Genomic DNA, 25616 nt, shown 5'->3' with positions numbered 1-25616 from the left:
CAGAGGTAGGGCGTTGGTCTGTGGACTGGAGAGTCCCAGGTTCAATTCCGGTCAAGGGCATGTACATTGGTTGCGGGCACATCCCGGGTGGGGGGTGTGCAGGAGGTGGGTGGTCGATGTTTCTCTCTCATTGACGTTTCTAGCTCTCTATCTCTCTCCCTTCCTCTCTTTAAAAAGTCAATAAAATATATATTTTTTAAAAAAGATATGTAGTATTTAAAACAAAACCACGGATATGAAATGCTACAGGCATTGAGGACTAATGTGAAATTTGATAAAACTAAGTCCCTAGATGCAAAGAGAAGCTCGCAGTCTAGCAGAGGAATAATATAAATGAGCAAGCAACATCTGCATAAAATAGACTCCATTATGGACCTTTAAGAGTTAACATCAGATTCTATTAGCAATGGAGTGGTAAAGTTGGTTCTTCGAAAAGATTAAAGAAATAGATAACTCCTTATTACAATGCCACATAGATTTCTTTGTCTTTTTATTTAATTTATTAGAGGCCTGGTACACAATGTGTGTGTGTGTGTGTGTGTGTGTGTGTGTGTCCCTCAGCCCGGCCTGCACCCTCTCCAATCTGGGACCCCTCGGGGGATGTCTGACTGCTAGTTTAGGGGCATTAACTCCGTCCATTAGGAAAATCACACAGAATGTCCTTGACATACAAACAGTGTGGTTTTATGAGATGTTTTAATAATAATGGCCACCCCTTTAAATAATATCTGCTTACATACAATACAGTTGGTATTATGTGAATTCAGAATGTTAATATCACAAAATCATAGAAGGTTGTAGAGGAAATAACCTTGAATTGTCTAGTCTGCCATTTTATAAATATTGGAATTTCCTTTTCAAATATTTTGAATGCTTTTTGTCCTAAGATGCTTAACCAGGTTGTTCCCCGAGTGACCCCAGAAACTGGATTTCACAGTGGTCGGGAGCTTGTTTCCCTTCTGGTGGGAAAAAAGCCACGGGCCCAGTTGCCCCCCACCAGCCCGATTCGCGTGGCTCCGAAACTAGGCTTTTCAGCTTTTCAGCTTTTCAGTGCTTGTGCTCCTTTCTCTTTCAGCCAGCTTTCCCGGGGTTTGGTTGATAGACGTTTTGTCTTTTAGTTGTTGTTTTGAAATTGTTGTGGGAGGCGAGAGATTAGTTGCTCACCTATGCCGCCATCTTGTTTTTTTTCTCCATAGTTGTTTTATCTTCCCAATGTGCTGAACCTTTTATAGTTATAAAATGTCTCTTCTTTCCTTCTTATCTTTAGAAAAGCTATTTGTCTTAAAGTGTATATTAAAACAGCCATCCCAGCTTTCTCATGCTTTGTGTTTTCATGAGACACTTTTCCCATTATTCTATTTGTTTTTCTTTTAAAGTATATTTCTTGTAGGCAGTATATAGTTGGATCTTGCTTTTTAAATACATTCTGTCAACCTCTGCCTTCTAATTGGAGTGGTTAGTCTATATACAATGTAATTAAGGACACAGCTGGATTTAGTGCTATTACTTTGTTATTTGTGGTCATGTTTTATTTATTTTTCTGTTTCTTTTTTTCTACCTACTTTTGGGTTAGCAAATTTCTTGTAGTCTTCCTTTTTAATCCCTCTATTGACTTTTTAGCATACATACATCTTTGCATTGTTTTCCCCCAGATGTTTCTCTTAGGGATTATCATATGTATCCTTAATTTGTGTCAATCTACTTTGAGTTAATGTAGTAAAATATAGGAAATTTGCAGCAGTATAGTTCCACACACCTCCCACCCATCCTCTGTGCTATTCTTATAATAAATCTTGCATGTACGTATGTTAAGTCCCCCAATAGTTTTATAATTTTTTGCTGTAAGCAATCATGAATCTTTTAAAGAAACCAAGAGAAAGGAAAAAAAAAAAAAAAAAAATATATATATATATATATATATATATATATATATATATATATATTAACCATCCTAGTCACCATTTTCAGTATTCTTTATTTCTTTAACTGAATTACCATCTTGTGTCATTTCACTTCAAGATGAAAAACTGCTTTTAGCAATTCTTGTTGTGCAGTGCTGTTTGCAACAAATTCTTTCATTTGTTATTTGTCTGAAAATTATGGGATCTTTTGATAATTCTCCATTTAGTACAGCTGTCTCTTATATATTTCAATTTTCAGAAGTAAGCCTTGTAAACAGTTTAGTGCATTTCTTTTCTGAATTTTCCATACACACATACATATATACACAACACACTCAGACACACTTACAGGCACATACCACAGATACACACAAATACTGATACCCATGGAGACATCCCTCTTGAATGGCTAGAATCAGAATTTGATTCTCCTGATCTCTGATCTAGGGCTCTTTGCCAAAGCTAAATTATGTTTACTTCTAACTTTGCCTCAACACTTTGTCTCTCTCCTTATTTTAAGGGAGATGTGTTTGTTACAAATAAACAAAGCAGGAATGATGGATTATTTCTCAGCTTTTCAAATTCATGATTTTAAAATAGGTAATGATTCTCTTCAGGTAAATAGATCTTCAACATGTCTGAACAGGTACCATTGGCCTTGGTCCAGCAACGTGCTCCTTCTGCAGAGCAGTCCTATCCTTTTGTTCCGGAGAGTAACCACTGAGCATGGACTCTACTCAGGCAGGTCACGAACAGGATTTTCAAACACATTTGTCTGATTCCTCCGTAACTGAGTCTGTGCCAAGATAAACTCATTTTACAGTGTAAGGAACATGAGCAGGGAGATTAGAGATGGGAGCTGACAGGTCAGCTCTGACTCTTGTTAGCTAGTTGTCTTGGGTACCACATTTATCCTCTCTGAAATTAAATAAGGAATGTGAAAAAAATATATTTAATGCCATGTAGCTATAATAATAGCTAAAATGTACTGAGTGCTTACTATGATCTAAATACTTATTACATATTAGCTCATTGAAGCCTCCTCGTGACCTGATCCAATAGGCTTTTTCATTATCCCTTACTTTGTGGTTGAAGAAGCTAAGGCACAAAGACTCCTCTATAATGTGAGTCTCATAGATGAAAGAACAAGACTTAGATGATTGCAGTATGGCTCTCCCATCCCTGCCTCTAATTTTGTCACTGTACTTGATAGTGTTAAGGACAGGTGCTTCTCAGTCATGGGTTTTGCCAATTATAGTGAATGCATACCTGGAATTTCCCAGCTTTTCAGAGATCCTGCAGGAAGTGAGCAGCCCAGAGGATTGTCCATTGTTGTAGAGTAGCTTTAGTGGTCATATAACCTGGGGCAGCAAACATGTACTTCACTACATATTTCAACATGACCTCCATGAAAAACCCATGGCAAGGCTAAGCTGCTTCCATTTGGCTCACAGAACCTGAGGGTAGCAAGGGGCTTCTGAAAGTTAGATGGCCAACCTCCATCAAGGCCACCACAGATAAGAACCAGGATGATATAACTGTGACATTGGATAGATAAATGGCATTCTGACCATGGGACCTAGAGATGCTCAAATCCTGGCCTGGCTTAATCACCTGTATCCTGTGAGTTTCTCCAGGGAACTATAGATACAAGGTAGTGACACTGACAAATAAGAATGAAGGTACCACTTACCATATTACCCCTGTAGCCATCACCCCCAAGGCAGGCCTCTCAGTAAGTCCCAATCTTACTGCCAGTGGCCATGGAGCCTGAAAAAAAAGTTATCTCCCAGATGTCAGTGGGAAAGGGAAGCAGGGAAATAGAGTGATGGAGAGAAGAAATCCAGAGCAAGGAAGCCAAATTTCCCCGACTTAGCCACTGGTTCTTCCCACGGTCATATTACCCACTAATAAATATGATTCCATCTTTTCTGGAATCTAACTGCTAGGTCATCACATTAGCAACAACTCCTTCTGGCTAAGGCATGTATGGACATCCCCTCATAAAATCATAGTATGATGTGTGTGGTGTGTGTGTGTGGAGAGAGAGAGAGAGAGAGAGAGAGAGAGAGAGAGAGCGAGAGCAAGAGCATTTCAAAGAAGATTATAAGGAAATATACCAAATGGTAGTGTTCAAAAATAGTATGATTTTAGTAGTAGTCAAATTTTCTCTAATAAGTATAAATTAATTACCTGTATAATGAAAAAATATATTCAGTAGTATGTGACACCTAGACTTGAATTAGCTTTTCAAATCCAAAAATAACATCGAATACAGTACAAATGATAAATGCTCAAGCAGCAGTGTGTAAAAGAATTTGTGAAGTTTGAAAGTCAAGGAAGATTTTATAAAGAAAGTAATACTTTAGCTGGCCTTACAAAGAGGAATGATGGAAGCTATGGTTTTTACCACATCACATCGTTTACTGATTTGTTGTGGTTGGATGTTTCAAGTGGATTGGATGTGACTTTGTCTTTTCAGATCAATGTCAAGTGTCAGGGGTCAAGGACTCATTCTACGTTTGTATCTCTCCTTCACCTCCACGTTTACTTACCACCTCAGAAACCATCACAGCAACTCAGTTTAGTTTTCCTTATCAACTGCCTCAACACAGTCCAGCTGTTGTGCAGGCTAAGCGCTAAGTTATTTATAAGCCAAAATCACCATATTAATGGCCAGTTTTCTTTGTCCCTTTAGCTCCTCTTCAGAAAACATCTGAGGAACCTTATGCAGAAACAGATTTGGACTTACTGGTAAAGAAAGATGACAAGACTAAATATGAAGGCAAGGTAAGATCACCTTCCTTTTACCAATAGAGATTTCTGACATGACAGAATGTTGCTGCCATAATTATTAAGAAGCCAGCTTCCCCTGCTTCATGCCTATCATCAGCTCCAGAAAATATTCCTATAAAGGCATGTAGCATGGGCTAGTGCTTTCAAGAGCTGAGGTTTGTAGGATTTCTTCCCTTTCTTTCTTAATTACAACTAGATATGGAAAACTGGCCATGCACATAATTATTGGTAGATACTGTTTTATTGAAAGAAGTAATTTTATTCATTCTCATAATCGGACTTCATATTTAAAATTGGTAGAACAGTCTTGGCCAAGTGGCTCAGTTGGTTGGAGCATCATCCCATACACCAAAATGTTGCTGGTTGGTTGCTGGTCAGGGCACATACCTGGGTTGCGTATTCGGTGCCCAATAGTTGATGCTTTTCTCTCTTTCTCTTTTCCTCTCTCTCTCAAATCAATAAAACATATCCTCAGGTGAGGATTAAAAAAAAACGGTAGAACAGAGTATAGTTTATGTATAAAAAGCACATAAAAAAAACTGAATAGAGCTTCACACACACACACACACACACACACACACACACACACACACAGAGTGTATGTATAACTGATGAACTCTGAGTAAGCTCTATGTATTGTGCCAATGTTTCTTTCTTGGTTTTAATATTCTATTTATGGGGATGCAAGGTTGGTACAATATCTGCAAATCAATTAACATGATATACTGTGGGATCCCTTAACACGACCCGCATAGTTCAGGGCCCACTCAGGGTCCGGTTTCTGGAGAAGACCGCACACTAAAATGAAGAGACTGGAAAAGAGTTAATTTGGGAAAATGGGGGCCAGGCGGGAAGTCTACCTCTAGTGGGAAGACTAACCCCTCTCTGGCCTTTTACTGTTCCTTTTATTGGAGATTCTGAAACAAAGACATCTCTTAAGGAGGAAGTTCCAACAGCAGAAAATCAACTTACATTTACATATGATTAACAAATTAAAGTTGCCTCAAGCACCACTATCTCAACTATACAAAGAGTTAATGCCTCTGACCATTCAGAGCCATCAAGGTCGCATAGCTCTTTTTACATTTTATCTCCAATGACAATGCTAGGTTTTGGTTCCCTGTTCCTGGTTCCTGGTTCCAGGTTCCCGGCATCTCCCCCCAATTCCTTCCTTTAAAAAATCTTGCATTTATGTACCAGGAATAAAACATATAAGAACAAAAATTGTTTATGAGTCCCAATTTCAAAGTTCAAGAGTTCTAAGTCTAAGTTTCAATGTCTAAAAGTTTTGAGTCCAGGCTTCAATGTCCAAAAGTTCTTCACGTGTACATGTCACCAATGGTATCTGCATGATGGACAAATGGTGGTGATACAGGTCTGATCGTCTCTAGTTTGGTCCTGGACAACCTGCAGCAACACACAGCTACTGACTGCTGGCATGGCAAGGTGTAGTCAGCATCCTCCATGTCTGGACTGTTTCTCCTCCTGTCTTCATGGCTGGAGCATTCCTGCTAATTCCTCTGTTGCAGGAATCCACATGGTCTTGGAGTTTTCTGAAAATATACAAACATATCTCGACCAAAATTAGTAAAGGAGTTTTTTCTATAAATTTTACTTGGGATACTTTTAAAGTTTTGTCCAAACAATTTTTCTTTGACTTATTTTGATACTATGTGTGTTTTTCATGGCTGTCTTACTGTTATCATTACAAATGAAAATTGGTTTTCAAAAGAAGAAAAATTTTTCTAGATATAATTTACTTACAGGACATTTTGTCTTACATGGTATTTTCCACTATCCCCCTTTTTTCTATTTAATTGTTAGGAGGCTTTTGGAAAAAATTTTTATAATGCTGTTTTGATAACTTTTAAATTTTAATTCTTTGTACAAAAACTATGACTGCTTTAGGGTTTATTGTATGTTAAACAATTTTACCATGAAATGGACTACCAATAGAAATTTTGGTTAATACTTTAGGAACAGCCTGTTGTACAATTAAATTTTCTTGAATATTAACTCATTTCATTTAACCAATTTAAATTAATCTGAAAACTTGACTATTTTACTGTCAAATTTAATACTTTAACAACAATTTTAGTAATTACTCTGTAAAAATTAATGGAAAAGATTATATGCATCCTTGAGAAAGCCCTGAGCACTCATAGATTTAGGCTGGATTTAGATATAGGACAGTCGCCATCAGCCACTTATCTGTTGCCTGGGTCTCAATAAGAGCTGTGCCAAGTCTCTTGTTTGTAGCTGGGTCTCAATCTGAGCTGGACCAAATCTGTTTGTTGCCTGGGTCCCAATCTGAGCTGGGTATGGGAAGCGTAAAGCAGCCATGGGGCAGGAGACATCCCTCAAAAGGGCGTGTTCAAGCTCCTACAGCGTTGGGGGGGTGAGGATCTGTGCCCCACCTCTGTTGGCCCCCAAGTTCTCTCCTGATGGCCCTCTGCGGCTGTGCCTATCTTAGGTTGTCCCTCCCTTGAGGAATCTTACCCGTCATTGGCTAACCAGCCATCCTCCGGGGCCAAGCAGGGTGATGTGAGGTTCAGTTCTGTCTCCTTGGTAGCCTATGCCCCTATGGCCTCCATGCCCAGTACCTGCCTTGGGATCCCCTCGCCTGCTGGCGGGGCCCTGGCATTGATCACATATCTTGGGGAACCCAGGAGGTCCCAGCTCACGCCATTGGGCGAGAGACAGAACCATGGTACCAGCCACCATGAGGCTTCAACCTCAGCATGAACTGAAAACTCAAGCAACAGCTGTGGGCAATTGGATTGTGACAAGAGGGTCCCTCTTTGCAAATAAGGCAAGAAAGGCCAATATAGAATGCTCAAGCGCCTTCCCAGTGAGGCTTTCCACACAGTGGAAGGGATTAAATCCTTTCATGTCCTTTTAAATTGCTGCCAAACATTCAAAAATTAGATTTTTAATTTTGTTTGGAATAATTGCACAATATGCTATTGTAAAATATCAAAAATTATAAATGACATTGTAGAATAATACCATGCAAGGATATTCTTTGTTCTAAGCCAATGGCAATTCAAATTCAAACCGGCTGTCAATTTCTTTTTGTATAGACAAGGTCTTACATTCTCTGCACCTCTGCCAGGAGCAAGTAGTGATATTCCTCTACTTTGGTGCAAGCCAGAAACCTCTCTTTAATTTTACACACAAAGGAGCATTGGTTTGATTTTGTGTCATACAAAAAGAGAAGCTGGGTGGCAACACCTGTGTAATACTTCCTTGTCCCACCCATTTTCTTCCTGGATGACCAAGGTGTTTAGTATTATTGGTGACTACATTGGCAAGGGATCAGCCCACATAAGGGCTTTTACCCATGAAGGATCAGGAACATAAGTCCTAAACACTTCCACATTTGTCCCAGGTAATATTACCGTACAGATGAATACTGCTAACATGGCAAAAAAGACATTCTCAGGCGTCAGGCGTCTGTACCGTCTTCTTCACTATGCACCAGGAAAATTAACTGCTTTCCTTTGCCAGTAACAATACATGCCTATAAACCTTCTAAAATATTTATATTTATTAATTTTTGTTTGATAAGGCTTTCCATGCAATTTCAAGTATGTTAAATCTGTTTTAAAAATATTTCATTTAAGAAGAGAATAAATTTCTTGTATTACTCCAGGCCCTTGAAGCTTTCCAAGAATCATCTCTGTTAAGGCCTTGAAATTTTAACATGGAAAAAACCATCAAACAAATATCTATATCCATATATGATCTAAATATTATAATACCTTTTATTATTATCTTAAGATATCGATTAAATTTAGACTAGTTTTTGCATAGAAAATATTTGGTTGAGATCACAGAATTAATCCTCTTTTTCAATTAGACCAATAATCAACTTATTTTGAATTCCTAATTATTAGAGAAAACACACTTTTTATTTTCTCAAAAACAAGTTATACTTTAGGTATTTTAATTACCACAACTATATAATTTCTTCCAATTTAATTTGCACTTTGAACTTTTAAAGCTGGCAAATCAAATATATATTGCATGTCCTAGATTAATGACACTTAACATTTCTAAGAAAAATACAAGACAATCAATTAAGAGCTTCAATTCTGTCCTCTAGATTTTTTATGAGGCAAATTTAAACTTTACCCTTTTTTTTTTTCTTTTTTTTTTTTTAATAATTAAGCAATCTTCCACAAAAATTTTTGCCACAGGAGTTTGGAGGAAGTTTGTAGCCATTCAAATGCAAGTTACCACATTCCTTAGCGTACTGTGAGAGTCGTCTTCTTTATAGGATTGCCTTGTCTCTTTCTTTCTCCCACATCAAGCTTTCTTTGGGAGAAGTTTCAACAAATCTGGCCACACATTTTTTCATGCTTAATAAATACAGATCTCAAATTTTTTCTTTCTCTTTTGCTTTCTGAAGTAATAACTATCACCCAATTTGGCCAAGATAACACCCAACTTGCAAGTTCTTTTATAACTTTTAAACAAAGCCTTGAGTAATCTTATTTCAGGAGAGCAGATGGCTCTGCCCTCTCCTGCCATCTTTGAATTTCTTCGCACCAGAGGTGATTCCAACGGTGGAGTTTCATTTCTTATTACAGATTTTAAATTCCAAATACAAACTAAGATTTTAATTTGCACAATAAACCACATTCTTTAATCATACAAACCAAAATTTTATAATAAAATTTACTTTAAATTTATAACCTAATTCTTCCCCATTAGCCTGGTTAAAAAGGACGTTCCCACCCTACTTACAGTTCGCGACTCTGCAGCTGGCCGTGGGCTTTTGAGTGCGGTGAATTTCCCTCACCTTTTCTCGGTGAATTTTCCACACCTTTTCTCCGTGTATTTTTCCTCCTTCGCTCTAGGCGAAAAATACCTTCTCCTCCAGTAGTCCCGCGTTGAAGGCGCCAGATGTGGGATCCCTTAACACGACCCGCATAGTTCAGGGCCCACTCAGGGTCCGGTTTCTGGAGAAGGCCGCACACTAAAATGAAGAGACTGGAAAAGAGTTAATTTGGGAAAATGGGGGCCAGGCGGGAAGTCTACCTCTAGTGGGAAGACTAACCCCTCTCTGGCCTTTTACCATTCCTTTTATTGGAGATTCTGAAACAAAGACATCTCTTAAGGAGGAAGTTCCAACAGCAGAAAATCAACTTACATTTACATATGATTAACAAATTAAAGTTGCCTCAAGCACCACTATCTCAACTAGACAATGAGTTTATAGCTCTGACCATTCAGAGCCATCAAGGTCGGCTAGCTCTTTTTACATTTTATCTCCAGTGACAATGCTAGGTTTGTTTTTTTTCCTGTTCCTGGTTCCTGGCAATATACCACATAAATAAAATGAAGGATTAAAAACCACATGATCGTATCAATGCAGAAAAAAGCATTTTATAAAATTCAGCACCTATTTATAATAAAAACTCCCAGCAAAGTGGGAATAGAGGGAACATACCTTAATGTAATAAAGGCCATATATGACAAGTCCACAGCCAACATCACTATATCAATGGGCAAAACCTAAAAGTGTGTCCCTTAAGTTCGGAACAAAACAGGGATTTCCGCTTTCACCACTCTTATTCAACACAGTACTGGAAGTCCTAGCCACAGTCATCAGACAGGAAGAAGAAATAAAGGCATCCAAATTGGAAAGGAGGAAGTAAAACTCCTTTAGTTAATAAAGGAATTCAGCAGTTTAGCAGTATACAAAATAAATTACCAGAAATAAGTGCATTTTTCTACACCAACAGTGTTCTATCAGAAAGGGAAACTTAAGAAAAACAATCCCATTCACAATTGATTCAAAAAGAAGAACAAGCCGAAACTGGTTTGGCTCAATGGATAGAGCGTCAGCTTGGGGACTGAAAGATCCCGGGTTCCATTCTGGTCAAGGGCATATACTTTGGTTGCGGGCATATCCCCAGTAGGGGGTGTGCAAAAGGCAGCTGATCGATGACTCTCTCTCATTGATGTTTCTAACTATCTCTCTCCCTTCCTCTCTGTACAAAATCAATAAAATATATTTTTTAAAAAAAAAGGAGAAGAAGAAGAAGAACACCTAGGAATGAATTTAATCAAGGATGTAAAAAGACCTGGACTCAGAAAATTGTAAATCACCGAGGAAACATTGAAGAGAAGCAGTGGGAGTCTTATTCAAACAGCTCATAGATAAAACTAGTAATTCTTCCCATAGAACCCCAAGCGTACTAGTCTGTCTTTACACCATTCGCCATAAGCTGGCCCCTGAGTCCCACAGCCAGACCTCTGTCACTCAGTCTTGCTGGTCCCAGATCACTTCCTCTGGAAACCATGAGCTCACTTGCTTGTTTTCCTCGGTGAAGGTGGTGTGCCTGTCCAATGGGAACCCCGTGGTTGCTCAGGTTGTTGGGGTGCCAGTCCCATTTCCCATCATGACTCCCATCCTGGCTGCGGGTGCTCCATAAAGTGCATTCCTTGGAGGAAGCAGAGCAGAGTTTCAGGGCAGAAGCTGTACATGGTTAGTAAATGCTGAAACCTGAGGAAACAAAGTAGCTGCAGTTAGAAAACAATGCCCCCCAAACCCAGCTTGGTGCAAAGTTGCCTGGGACAGGACAGGCAGTTCCATGCCATTGACATTTGTCATATTTCTTCATTTCTGTAAGTGTTTAGTTTCTTTAAGTCAAACAAACAGCCCTTTTCGTTCAGTCCTGAAGAGTGCACTCCAAGGAGCTGCATTCGGGGATCAAATTTGAGTTTCCCATAGCCCTCACATTTACATAAGAGACAAGCAAGACCAGTGCACAAAGAATACCAGACCAGGGATTGTCACTCAGGATGTCTTGGATTTGTTCTGCAGGCATTCCTCAACCCTCCAGACTAAGATATAGTTTGGGCCCTTAATCCGGCATCCGGGAGACAGTTCCTGTCTGACCAACCAGCAACCAAGCGACCCAGAACCAAAACTACCTGGTGGTCACTGCACATCATAGTGACCGATTTTTTAATTGTTTGACCATTTGATCTATTTGCATATTAGCCCTTAATTATATAGGATTCACTTATGCTTTAAGAATTAGAGTATAAGTAAATTCTATATAATAGGAAACTCTGATGAAAATATGGAAAATCTCTCATCAATGCAATATACAGGGGTAATATTCAAGTTTAAGGGGGAAGAAACTCCCACCCTTCTTACTTTTTTAATGCATCCATAAGTAATCATTTGCATGACCAGAGCATTGATGGGGAAACCCATGAAGTGTCCCACAGAGCAGATACGTATTTTCAGTTCATCAGAAGCACCTGGTCATCTACAGCCATTTGTAATTAGATGGCATTTCCATAAAAGCAACATGAGCCTCACAAGTTCCCATAAACAAAAGCCTCCAGTGGACTAAGGAGCAGCGGGGAGCAGCGACGGTGCCACGGAGAAAGGCGGCACCCGTTGACTTCTTTGCAGTTGGCTACATGTATCTGACTGGGAGCTTGTCAGGCTCATCCTATTTTCATCTGCTCTGCAAAATACATGTTAACATTTAGCAAAAATAACATTTGAAAGAAGGCCCAGACTTGGAAACCCTTGTCCTCTCTAACCCATAGCTGATTAAGAGGGAGAAAAGGAGGTTGACGGACACGAAGAACAGTCATGGCTGCATGCGTTCTGTGGCCGTTGTCCAACATGCATCGGACTCCAGGCGACAATTCTGGCATCTTTTTGGCTTTCAGCCTAGAACTCGAAGATGAAATGAAACTAAGCCAGCCTAGAAGCGTGAGCCATAACATTGTGATAAACGCCCTTCCTTGTTCTCAAGGCTAAATGTTCACAGAAAAAAAAAATCTATAAACCAAAACCATTCATGATTGCTACTAGAGTTCCTGATACTCACTCCCTGCCACATAATCACGATCTGATTTTATCATCATCGGATCCAAAAATGGTGCTCCGTCAGTGATCCTTATCGTTCGGGTTCACAGGAACTTGGCAAAGTAAAGGTGACAAAGTTGCTGAGACTCTCTGGGGACCATCTGGCAGCCGCGTGGCCTGGCTGTGGTTGCTGGCAGTGGTGATGGGGTGCTTCCTGTCCGCCCCAGGACCAGCTGGAAGCTGAAAGCATGACTCATGGGGCTGCTTTCCCTGGCTGCTCACATCACATCACAGTCTCCGACAGGCTGGAAAGAGGCCAGAGGCAGAGGAGAATTCCTTGTTTCTGAGGGAACCCTCAGGATGAAGGAAGTGCTCCTGGCTGTGCGTGCCAACAGTGCCCCTGGGCACCTGTTAGCATGATTTAAAGTAGCAGAGGCCTTCCCAGGCTCTGAGCAGAAATGTACAAAAACAAAAAAACAGCTGAAAGAGGTGAGGGAATGGTTGCTGACACTGACTGAGGGCCAGACATTGTGCTGGGCAGTGGAGGGACCCCATGTCATCGCAACTCCTCAGTACCTTGTGAGTGGGATGATGTGTGTCCCTCGTCTTACCTCTGATGCCGTTGAGACTGAGAAGTTCAGTGAGTTTCCCAAGGGTCATGCAGCTGGTATATGGTGGAACTGGGATTTGAAACTAGCCATTTATGTAATAGCAGTTTACTTACCTATCTAACTTAACCTATCCACCGGATTACTTACTTAATCTATTTACCTCGCCATTTGCCTATTCTCCCATACTCTAAATTTCCACTTCTGCAAAATGGGGCTAAAAAAAGTAGCCCTAGCTGGTTTGGCTCCGGAGCATTGGCCTGCGGACTGAAGGGTCCCAGGTCGAGGGAACACACCTGGGTTGTGGGCTCCATCCCCATTGGGGGCGTGCAGGAGGCAGCTGATCAATGATTCTCTTTCATCATTGATGTTTCTCTCTCTCTCTCCCTCTCCCTTTCTCTCTAAAATCAATAAATATATATTTATATATATATAAATATATAAACATTTGCTGCTGTGATTGTAGTTTGCCTTTTAGTTCTTTAACAATTTTATGCTTTTCTTCCAAAGTATATTTGCCATACTTAACATTATGTTTGGTGTCAAAATGATGACGTATATTGTACTCTTTCATCACCGACACTGTCTCATAACACAATATACACACTGGTTTGCCCTCTCTAAGCACAAACATGTATTCATTTTCCCATTTGTCATATATATATTTATATATATTTATATATATATATATATATATATATATATATATATATATATATATATTTAAAGTAGCCTCACAGATGGTCTATTAAATGAGAAATATATGGGAAGCACCTCGCACGAAGCCTGGCATCGAGCAGGTTCTTAGTAATTTTAATTTCCCATTTAGTCTAATGTTCATAGATAGAATGTTCTGAGTAAAGATGAAAAGGAGCTGAAGGATGCAGGTCCTAAATTGAATATCTTTTCCTAATCTCAAATATGTACACGTTTTGGCCAATGATAACAGATTAGGGCCAAATTCAGTTCCTTTCTTTCTCATTCCTTTGAATCCCCAGAGCTTTCATTTGCCTTTCTACTTCTCAGAAAGAGAGCTACACGAACTATAATTACATTTCAGTGTTCACCTTCTATGATGTTTGAAGTGTAGTCATTCTTAGAGCTAATAAGAGGTTCAGAGAAACCACCAAATTTTTGAGGCAGTCCCCAATCAAGCTCTCTGAAGAATTTCTAGAATGAAGATTTTCAAGGTTCCCTATGTACTGCACCCTGGGAAGCTTACTTGGCAATGCAGATTTCCTGGCCACATCCTTAGTGGTTGTAATTCAGGAGTAGGGTCCAGGAATCTGAAATTTTAACTTGCACATTGGTGGCAAGAATGCAGGTACTACAAGGACCGCCTTTGGTCACGTAGGTTGGAGGCTGTATCCATAGGCCACACATGTCAAACACAAGGCCCACGGGCCAAATCCGGCCCGCCAGGCCTTGCAATGTGGCCCGCACCGCACTGTCATCACTGCACTCCGCTGTGTTCCATCACAATGACGCGCGGTAACATAGGAGGCTTGTGATCTCGCCGGCCGTACTTGCTATCTATTACGCATGCACATAGATAACAAGTCGCGCGAGATTCAGGAGGCGTGACCTATAGTCCGGCATCCGATGTGGTTGTGCGGGTGGCAGAGCAGAGGAGAGAGTGAGTGTGCGGGCATAAAAAATACACAGCAAAAGCTGCCAGTTCCTGGCATAAAGTGCAGGCATAAAAATCGCAACAGAATCTGCTATCTGTACCCAGCCAGGCATTTATTGACTGACTTTTTTTTCTCTCCACTCCATCTGCCAAATCAAGCTATCCCTGTGCAGTTTTCAACTTTTTCCTTCTAACGCAGATTTCCAATAAACTACATCTTTTACTGCCAATATTGATCCCAGAATGTCCAGGAAAAGAAAAGTTGACGGTGAAGGCAGACAATTTAATGACAAATGGGAAAATGAATACATGTTTGTGCTTAGAGAGGGCAAACCAGTGTGTATATTGTGTTATGAGACAGTGTCGGTGATGAAAGAGTACAATATACGTCATCATTTTGACACCAAACATAATGTTAAGTATGGCAAATATACTTTGGAAGAAAAGCATAAAATTGTTAAAGAACTAAAAGGCAAACTACAATCACAGCAGCAAATGTTTACAAAGGCTACAGCGAAAAATGATGCTGTAGTGAAAGCAAGCTTTATAGTGGCTGAAGAAATTGCCCATACTTCAAGGTGTTTTTCAGAGGGTGCCTTTTTGAAGCAATGCATGCTAAAAGTGTGTGAGCAAGTATGCCCAGACCAGATACAGAGTTTTCAAAATGTCAGTTTGTCAAGAAACACCATTGCAGGTAGAGTTCAAGAACTCTCAGGAAATCTATCATCACAGCTGGCCGAACAGACATGCAGTTATCTAGCTTTTTCACTTGCTATCGATGAAAGCACAGACAACACTGATACAGCGCAGCTGTCCATCTTTATACGTGCTACGAAGACCGACCTCTCTGTCACTGAGGAACTTTTGGATGTAGCTGCCATGCATGGGACGACGACTGGTAGAGATATATTTGAGGCTGTGGAGAAATCTATAAATAATTTTAAATTACCCTGGGAAAAGTTGGTGGGGCTAACTACCGATGGCGCACCTTCAATGTGCAGAGAAAAGAAAGGCTTGGTTGGACTAATGAAGGAAAGGATGCAAAAAAGTCACTGCCACACACCCTTGATTACTTATCATTGCATTATCCACCAAGAGGCTATGTGTGGAAAAGTTCTGGACATGAATGACATAATGACCACAGTCATTAAAACTATTAACTTTATACGGGCACGTGGCCTGAATCATCGCCAGTTCCAGCAGTTTTTACAGGAGGTGGGTGCAGAGCATGGAGACGTGCCATACCACACAGAAGTAAGATGGCTGAGCAAGAGCGCAGTCCTCAAAAGATTTTTTGAGCTCAGAGAACAAATTGCTCTTTTCATGGAAAGTAAAGGAAAGCCCTTGCCTGAACTGTCGGATCCCGCCTGGCTATGTGATTTTGCTATGATGTGTGACATATGCGAGCATCTCGCCCAACTGAATCTGAAGCTGCAGGGACGCAAACAAGTCATCACGAAGATGTCTGACATGATCACAGCATTCCAGCGTAAACTTCAACTATGGAAGTCCCAACTGGAACAGGACAATCTTGCCCACTTTCCCGTTTGTTTGAGTATCTCAACCACTATTTCTGGTACTTTTCCTTGCAGCCGGTTGGCTACCAAAGTTAGCCGTTTACTAAGTGAATTTGAGCGGCACTTCTCTGACTTTAGAACACAGCACTCAGGCTTTGACATCTTTGCCAATCCTTTTACATCCTTTGATGTCAACAATGTGCCCCATCACCTTCAGATGGAGATAATCGAGCTTCAGTCTGACAGTGGCCTGAAATCAAGGTTTCAGGATGTTGAAATTGAGGACTTCTACCCTCTACTGCCCCCTGACTCAATGCCAGAGCTCCGACTTCATGCTGCCCGCATTCTATCCATGTTCGGGAGCACCTATCTTTGTGAACAGATGTTTTCAATAATGAATCTGAACAAAAACAAGCACAGATCACGCATTACCGATGACAACCTCCATGCTGTTTTGCGGGTTGCTACAGCCCAAGAAATAAAACCGAACATTGACTCATTGATCCGGGGAAAACGGTGTCAGACATCTAGCCAGAAAACAAAACAATGAGCATTTTAGGTACATTCCAATATTACTGTTTTGCTTGATACCAATATTACTGTTTTGCTTGATAGCATGTGAGTTGGTTAACAGCACTGTTAAGGAAAAGATTGTTCCACTCATTTTAAATTCACATTTCTGGTTAACATTGTCAGTTTATGACTGTTCAGTAAACCATTCAGCCCGCGATTTAGGCTGGATTTTAGATTTTGGCCCCTTCTCTGATTGAGTTCGACACCCCTACCATAGGCCATGAGGACTTGGGGTGGTGAACTCATTAAGGTGAATATGGAACTGTTCAGATAAGATAGAATCCAGAATTCAAGGCAGGAGGTCGTGATCATATTAATCTATGAGAATGTATTTATTTTCACTAAAGGAGCTAAAAAAGAGAAAATAACAGTAAGACCACTATTGGCTTTTCTTTTTGACCAATAAAAAAGTGACATAGCTGAAATATTTGATAGGTCCAATTAGAGTAGCTTACTCAGCTCAATTTAATATATAACAGAGCAATGTTCTGGGCCATATGGAAACAATTCTAACAGTGGGCTTTAACTCAGGAAACTTATAAGTTTTATGGATGAAACAATTTATTGCCAATAATTATAAAACAAAATGATAGATCTCTGGGAAAAAGGAATATAACATATTAAAGGGCAGTGCATAGAAAGAATATTTGGAATTTTTTTTAGGAGGTGGCATTTGAACTTAACTTTAAAGAATATATACAACGTTGAAAGATAGATAAGATGGAGAAGGACATTCCAGGAAGGGGCATAGGTTATTCTGGGAATGGTTTGAGAAAGCAGGAAGATAGACCAAAGACAAATTGCTGAAGGCTTTGGTGGATGGTTGTTGCCAGGGAGGCACCTATGTATTGGAAAGACAGCTCTGGTAAGATAATGAAAAGGAGGTTAGATGAAGATAGGCAGACTGACCAGCTGCCCACATTTGTCACAGTCTCGGTGAGTATTGAGAGCCTACTAATGGCAGCATAAAAAATGGAGATGGACAGGGCTCATACCTAATAATCCAGATGTTCTCCCCAGCACCTGGAATACACTGCATTGCCAGAGAAAGTTTGATGAATGAAGAAGTAGATCAAGGCAGAGAGGAAGAGGGAAAAGACTTAATAAGGGAAGGAAGGGAGATAGTGAAGATAATGTTGAGGTTTTCATGTTGGGATTCCTCATTGGATGAATTTGTTGGCCACTATAGAGTGGCATGGCCTGAAGATTCCTTTGGCTACTAGGGCAGCCTCTTTAAAAATGGCAAGTACCTATTTGGAGGGTTAGGGGCTGTCTTTCACTCATCATCCACACATTGCTGTGAACCAGCTCATTCAGATGTTCTATCTCTAGTCCAGGTCAGCTGCATTGGGTGGGGCTTTCAAAAGGGAGGGGAGGACATGCCTTCTTCAGTAGAAAATGAGGTTTTATGAAGTCTGAGTCCAGCATTTGTAGAGTTTTATAGATCTGTAACAGCAACCAACACCCTTTCTTTCTGTTAGCTAGACTAACTCTGCCCCAGAGGCGTCCACTTCCGAACAGCAATGAAAGTCAACCCATTAGCTTTGAGGTTATGTGAAAAACATTTGTGAATTAAGTTAGGGACCAAAGATTACTCTAGAAAAACACTTTTCCCAAACTTGTGATTTTATTTAGGTTCTAAGATTTTCAGACATATAAAAATTAAATTACATTGAAATTTATGCATTGAGATTAAAATTACATGAAATCAAACAGCCCAAAGAAAATTCCCAATGTATTGGGGAACTTCTTTTCAATGTTCGGATATACTTATTTCCTTCACATTTCTTGGTTTGGGAATGAGAGAAAGGTACCTTGTGATGTGCTCCTCACTTTCTGGTAATATATTCAGAATTACATACTTGCAAATCATTGTTAAAATAATGTTTGCAGATTTTTAAGGAGTCATTTTCCCCATAAACAAAATACTACAAATAGTCTTTAGAATATTTATTCAGCCTATAAAAAACAGCTTAAGAGTAGTAAAACATTGAGCTAATTACTAGCTATGCTATCTGGGAAATTTAAGGTTATAGGTAAATCAGACCCTGGAGAAATTATGAAATAGGCAATGCATGCATGTGGGACCCATTCCCCTATCTCTCTCTGATCATTCCCCGAGTCCACAAACCATATATCCATTCCAGCCCATCTCCTTAGGCCTGCCCTTCTTCTCCAAAGGGCTTCAGTCTATAAAATGTCCTAAAACCTTCCTCTCTCAGCCCCTCCCTTCTGAAAGCCCCACCCAATGCAGCTGACCTGGATTAGAGATAGGAGAACATCTGAATGAGCTGGTTCACAGTGATGTGTGGATGATGAGTGAAAGACAGCCCCTTAACCCTCCAAATAGGCACTTGCCATTTTTAAAGAGGCTGCCCTAGTAGCCAAAAGAATCTGAGGGCCATGCCTTCTTCAGGCAGTATCCGTGAAGAGCAGGACAAGGCGAGATGTGCTGGATAGGGTCAGAGAGAGGGAACAAACAGGGCAGACCCGCCATCTGGGAATCTGCTCGCAAGATAGATGGTTCTTGTTTTTCAAAAGTTCTTCCTATTCTCCACACCAGAACCACTAAAACTCAAAAATAAACAAATAAAAAAGAGAAGGTTTTCCCCTTTTCCCCCCAGGAGGTCCAGCTGTGGAGAAGGGGAGGCAGAGTCAGCCCTTCCAAGGCCCGTGGTTTCCACTCTGGACTGTGTCTCTATGATCATCGGACTGAGGCCAGAAAGGACTGCCCAATGGAGAGGTCGCCTTTCCTGTCTTTCCCACTCTCCTCACCTGCTCCCCACCATTCTATAACCTCTCAGTGGTTCTTGGGTTTTCATAATTTACAATGCCAGAAAATGCTTAACCTTAAACACTTCTTGGAATGGTCACTCTTTCTTCCCTTAAATGGTTCAACCCCTTATCTGCCTGACCTTTTCTCAGAGTGAGGTCTAATAGCTTCTCCTTCTAGGAAGTATGATAATAAATAATACTTTCATCTTAAATTATGAGACATCACCACTTCAAAAGAGTGGGAGCTGAAATTGCTTTCCAAGCATCCGGACAATCACAAAATGAAATCATTTAACTTCAAGGAAAGCTAATTTGATTCAGTTCAAATGTTGCTATCTCTCCTTTGGGGAAGAAAAAGACTTTTTAATAATCAAGTGAAAATTAGCTATTAAAGAATATGGGTACTTTTAAAATGTTGATTAATACTTTTAAAAAGATATATTCTTCAGAGAAATAAAAAAAATCTTTACAAAATTCCATCAAGCTAGGAACTTATCCTGTTTTATTAATTTTAAAACATCTTTCTTCAAAATATAGGGGAAACAAAACAATTAGATTATATGCTTGTTGGGAAGACACAGGAAGTCATAGGAAGGGTACTGCTAGACAGGCTGTGTGGGTTGGTGTCCCTTTGACCTGGGAGAGAGGCTGGGGTGGAAGGGAAGGTGTGGGGAGTGATGTTGGGCCCACAGCAGTTGCCAGTCTGCTTCCCACCTTTTTCCTTCAGAATAAAATGAACATAAAGGGGATGGAGCTTTTCTGCCTGATTGGCCTCCCAACAGGGTAGTTTATGGGTTGATTCCCTTTGAAGGCACCAGTTGGCTGAGAAGATGCCCCCTCTGGGATGCCCTGTGGACAACTCCAAGTGTTTCCCCAACACTACCAAGCAATTAACTCAATTCTGACACCATCTACCTGGAAATAGCATTAGATCCCACAGGTTAAAGCCTTAGTGCTACAAACCTCCCTCACCCTCTTAGGCACCAGTCAGAAGTCCAGGCTGTCACTGGTGCTTCTGACTGAATCACCTGTAGATCAGAGGTTCCCAGGGCTCCGTCTCTGGGTTAGATTAACTTGCTCAAGCAGCTCGTAGAAAACTCCAAGGAACATTTTACAAGATTATCAGTTTCTTACAAAAAGATATAATTCAGGAACCAACAGATGGAAGAGACGCATAAAGGAAGGTATGTGGGAAAGTGCTAGAACTTCCATGCTCTCTGGGTAAGCCACTCTACCCCAGTCTCCCCATGTTCACCAACCAGGAATCTCTCTTTGGGTTTTTATGGAGACTTCATTGCACAGGCATGATTCATTAAACCGTTGGCCATTGATTGAATTCAATCTCCAGCCTCTCTCTGTTCCCTGTGAGGTAGTGATGGGGGGTGGGGGGGAGACTTGAAAGTTCAAACCCTCTAATTATGTGGTTGGTTTCACTGGTAACCAGCACCCATCCTTAGGGCCTTTCCAGAAGTCACCTCATGAACCTAAACTCAGGTGTGGTTGAAAGGGTTTCTTATGACTTATCAAGAATCTTTATTGCTCTTATTTAGGAAATTCCAAAGGTTTTAGGAGCTTTGTGCCAGCAATTGTGTGTGTGTTATGATGTAAATGCTTTTCTTATGGGTGTGGTCAAAACTTGAAAGCCACTGCACTAAAACATTAATCTGTCTAAACCGTAGCAAAACCTTAGTCTACAGGCATACCTCATTTTATTATGCTTCACAGATGTTCCATTTTTTACAAATTGAAGGCAAGATCCTCCACCAGCACAAAGATTGCTACTTACTTTACTTTGAGTCTTGCCTTATTGCCGTAAAGTATTCACAGTATCTCAAAGGTATGCCTGTAGTTAACAACCCTCACTGCTGGTTTTTCTTAAAGTAGTCCTCAGACCTGCTGTGGCTCCTTCCCATCACATCTCAATCGTACCAGTGTTGTACTCCATCAAACGGTTGACAGAGGACTCTTCCTCTACCCTGACATCAGCTGTCTGACGTGTAGCCACAGGAACATGGGTTGACACACCCAGTCCATGCCCCAGCATTTCGGGAAGCTCATGAGGACACCATGCACGAGAAAGTGTAATTAGAGGGATGTCATCATTTAGTGTAAAAGATGACAAAATCCATACCTACACCTTGAGTCATCGTTATATTCCCATCACTAAGCTGTCATGAAATAAGAGACCCTACAATTCACCACACACTTACAAAGATCAATAGAATTGGGAAGAGCACAATTCATTTTATCAACAGCAGCAGTTTCACAGTGAGAGGAAGTTTGGTTAATAGCAGCTGTTACTCTACAGTGTAGAGTCTACACGAAGGCCCTGGATTCATGTTAAGGATCCGAAGATGGATAAGGCTGGGGCTCAAAGTCCAGCAGGCATTTCAGGAAGAACTAGAAAAGGATGCAATGGAACATTAACTGCCATGGTAATTAGTTCAACATCATCTAGAAAATGTGAACAAAGAGCTGTCTTGGGTAGTGTGGTGAAAGTAACTACATTGGTTTGAATCCAGAGATTGGTATTTGCTTCTGTATATTAACTGAAATGAAAAATATATCCTTGGTAGGGTTAGGGAGATATGGGGGAGATAAGAGATCAACCGAAGGACTTGTATGCATGCATATAAACATAACCAATGGACGAAAAATTCTGGGAAGGGAGGGCATGTATGAGAGTGGGGGTGTGTGTGTGTGTGGGGATTGGTAAGCTATGTACACATATTATATAATACCTTAATAAAAATAAAAATAAAAAAATAAATAAGTGGGGGGAAATATCCTTGTCTCTGGTCAACTATATGTAATAGAGAAAATGAAAAATTTAGATTCTTACTGAAATGGTATCCTATTTTAAAAGAAAAAATACATATATAAACTTGGAATGTAAGATTCCCTTTGTAGTTTAGAGCTAAATTAGCAAAATTAGTGTCCCAAATACTCCTTTATTTGTTAGCTTGCTTTCTGGATGTGATACCAGATTCAAGAAGAAATCTGTGAAAAAGATGGAAGACCTGTGATTTCCTTTCATCTACTGGACATTTTTTCATTGCTGTCCCTGTGGCTGGCGTTGTGGATACTAAGGGAACCTTAACTTTGCTGCTAATCGAGCGAGAGGACTATCTTCTTACAGCCAATGGGTTGAGAAGCATCTAAATCCCACCTGTTTTGCAAGACTTCCCATCAGTTTCTTAGTCCGGGGAAAGCTCATTCTTCAACTTCCACCTCTAATTTACCAGGAATGTTTATGTTTATTCATTAAATTTTCCTGAACGATTCTTTCGCAAGAGAGCCCTTTCCAAATCTATCCTTTCTTTTATAGAATGTAAAATAACTACTTTAAACAGAACCTGGCAGGCAGAAGAACTCAGATGATGGCTCATTGTCTGTTTGCTTGTTATTTATTAACACTTTTATGATAGGCTCATGCTACCAATGTTATACCAATTCACATCCTTGTTAAAATTATATTTTCCTGATATCAAACTGAGCAGGAAGTCTTGCCTCCTTTTGAGAATTAAATGCCTAGTACTGTTCTGAAAAAGAGCCACAGTCTTACTGAGGTAGACAGTGCATAGGGGCCGTGCTAGGATGTTCAGTGACCTTGCCCAAAGTCCCAGCTGGCATGTGATGTGGCAGGGCTTTGGACCAACTGGCTTCGGGCGTGCACTGGTGGCCACATTGCACATCCTATGGGACCAGCTGCTTTCGGAGGTGGAGTGCTAGTACAGACAGGTGATACGGAGCCTGCGAAAGTGGACACCAGACTTATGTCCTCTCTGCCTCTGGCTCTTTCTGGCCTCAGGCAGGTCGAAACTTCTCCAGATGTTAATTTCTTACCCAAAGAGAAGAATAGGAATGAAGATATTTTGTCAAATGACCTCTTTATCTTTTAGCTCAAACTCTGAACCGTTTTTTTTTTTGTTTTTTTTTTTTTTGTGAATCATCAGGGAAGAGGGAGGAGAACAATGTTAATAGCCTATCATAAAGAAAAAAGGAATACGTGCTTTTCAGGATGAGTTTTCAGTGTTCCTAAGGGCATCGTGAAGATCCACAGAAAGGAAAGGATGAAGAACTGGATATGATGTTCATCTGGAGAAGTAAAAGCAAAATCAATACCAAAACAAGAACTTGGGGGAAAGAAAGATACAGATTTAGTGCTCCCTCACAAATAACATAGAGTATCTTACCAAACTCTCTTTCACGTCAGAATGAAGAAATACTCGAATGCAGTCGTGATGGGGAGAACCCTGAGCAGGAGGAGCCTGACAGTCCTGAAAATCTTTCCCCCCGCAGGTAAGATTGCAGATTCCTTTAGAGAGTCATTTTTAATCCCTTGGGGTGGAGGGATAGGGTAGAGTATCCTCTGTTTTAAATCTCATCACTTATCTTTCCCAGATAAAATCACAATTATTCTATATACTAACCTTCACTTATCTACCTGAGAACAAAAACCCATGGATCTCATAAAAGCAGCAAGCAAGACCTGAAAATGACATCTTATAAACCACATTTCTAAAGATACTCAGTGTTTTAAAAACATGAATTATCAAGACAGTAGTAAATGCCAACTATTGTTGCTATTAATTGAATTATTGGTTTAAACCTACTTAAAGGCAGTAGGTCCCCAAAAGACACAATTTACACAAACTTAATGCTATTTTTGGCAGACTGAAAGGTGTTTGCAATTCATGTGAATGCTCAGCAGTTCAGTGGAAAAGACCAAAAGCAGAAGGGGAAATTCATTTTTTTTTTTTAAATCCTCTATTTAGAATCCCCATCATTACCTGCCTCGGTTCTAGCACTCGTCACATTTTTTATGCTCACACCATTTGACTTACTGACTTGTGAGTTGTTCTTATTCCCATGGTCTGTCATGTTTAGCTCTTAACATGCTTCTAAAAAGTACTTGTAGAATGAATGAACAAACATTTTTAGGAACTTGCTTCTTGATTAAAGCCAGTATTAATTTGACTACTTGATATTCTTTTACTTTAAGGAAACAGGTAGGCTCTTACTGCTGGAAACGTAACTTTGAGTCTAAGTAAATGGCTGAATTCGGCATATCTGAAAGTGTAGATAGTTGAATTGTCTCTGAAAAGCAGTACGTGGCAAAGTGTTCTCTCGTTTTTCTCAAGTGATGGTGTATCTTTTGGGACTTTTCTAACTATCACTACAACCTACCTACCTTTATCTTTATAATTTTACTTCTAGAATTACAAATCTTATCTTTATAAAAGTATTAGTTAAACAGGCCCTTTAATTAAACTATTAATTAAATTAGTAAGTAAATTCATTTAATTTGACTAATTAAACAGGTCCAATTAAGTGAATTGTTTTATTAATTTACAGTAGACTATTCAATCATACTTCTAATGAGAACTACAAAGGAAAAGTTACAGCATTTAATGAAACAAAAAATATCTTTATGATTCTTGCAAAAGAACTTTGAAAAAGGCAAAAATAGCTAGTGGATTAAGCATAAGATAGAATTTATAAGACTACTGTTTTTACCACCAGCTTTGAATACCTTAAAATCACTAATTTTTGCTGCAACAGTTTATAATTTGTTGGAGCTGAAGTTGATAGATACAATATGCTTGGTATATGACAAGCATTCAGATTTTATCAAATAAATTATAAACTTTTAAGTAGCATAGGTGAAATGTTATGTCAGATAATGTCCATTAGGATTCTGAGTAATGAATCTTTGTTTCATTTCTGGATGGCTTGCCAAGATGACATTACTTTATTATATTTGAAAAATGATTTTTAAGCACTGTGAAGTCCCTACCTTGTTTTAGTTGAAAAAAACACACACACATGAAACAATTAGTAGGTAATAGTAATATATGTGATAAGTATACATTTATAAGTGTATATTTGAGGGGGGCAGGAGATGCTTTATAGAACAGTTAAGTTTGCATTGCCAAGATTTCAGTAGCTATAGGAGACAATGTTTTT

The 25616-nt window shown here is 39.8% G+C and overlaps 1 protein-coding gene across 3 annotated transcripts in view; it reads left to right on the top strand.

Annotated features, from left to right (window-relative positions):
* MCF2L2 (MCF.2 cell line derived transforming sequence-like 2) overlaps positions 1 to 25616 on the top strand; it is a 186295-nt gene that overhangs the window by 80435 nt on the left and 80244 nt on the right. For all 3 annotated transcript variants that reach the window (XM_036445322.2, XM_045583728.1, XM_045583729.1), the window contains 2 exons: positions 4600 to 4691; positions 23863 to 23948. In XM_036445322.2, the coding sequence (XP_036301215.2) occupies positions 4600 to 4691; positions 23863 to 23948 (178 nt within the window). The remainder of the gene's footprint in view (positions 1 to 4599; positions 4692 to 23862; positions 23949 to 25616) is intronic.

Source organism: Pipistrellus kuhlii, unplaced genomic scaffold (genome assembly GCF_014108245.1).
Source record: "Pipistrellus kuhlii isolate mPipKuh1 unplaced genomic scaffold, mPipKuh1.p scaffold_m20_p_2, whole genome shotgun sequence".
Taxonomy (NCBI): Eukaryota; Metazoa; Chordata; class Mammalia; order Chiroptera; family Vespertilionidae; genus Pipistrellus; species Pipistrellus kuhlii.
This window is presented reverse-complemented; position numbering and strand designations above follow the sequence as displayed.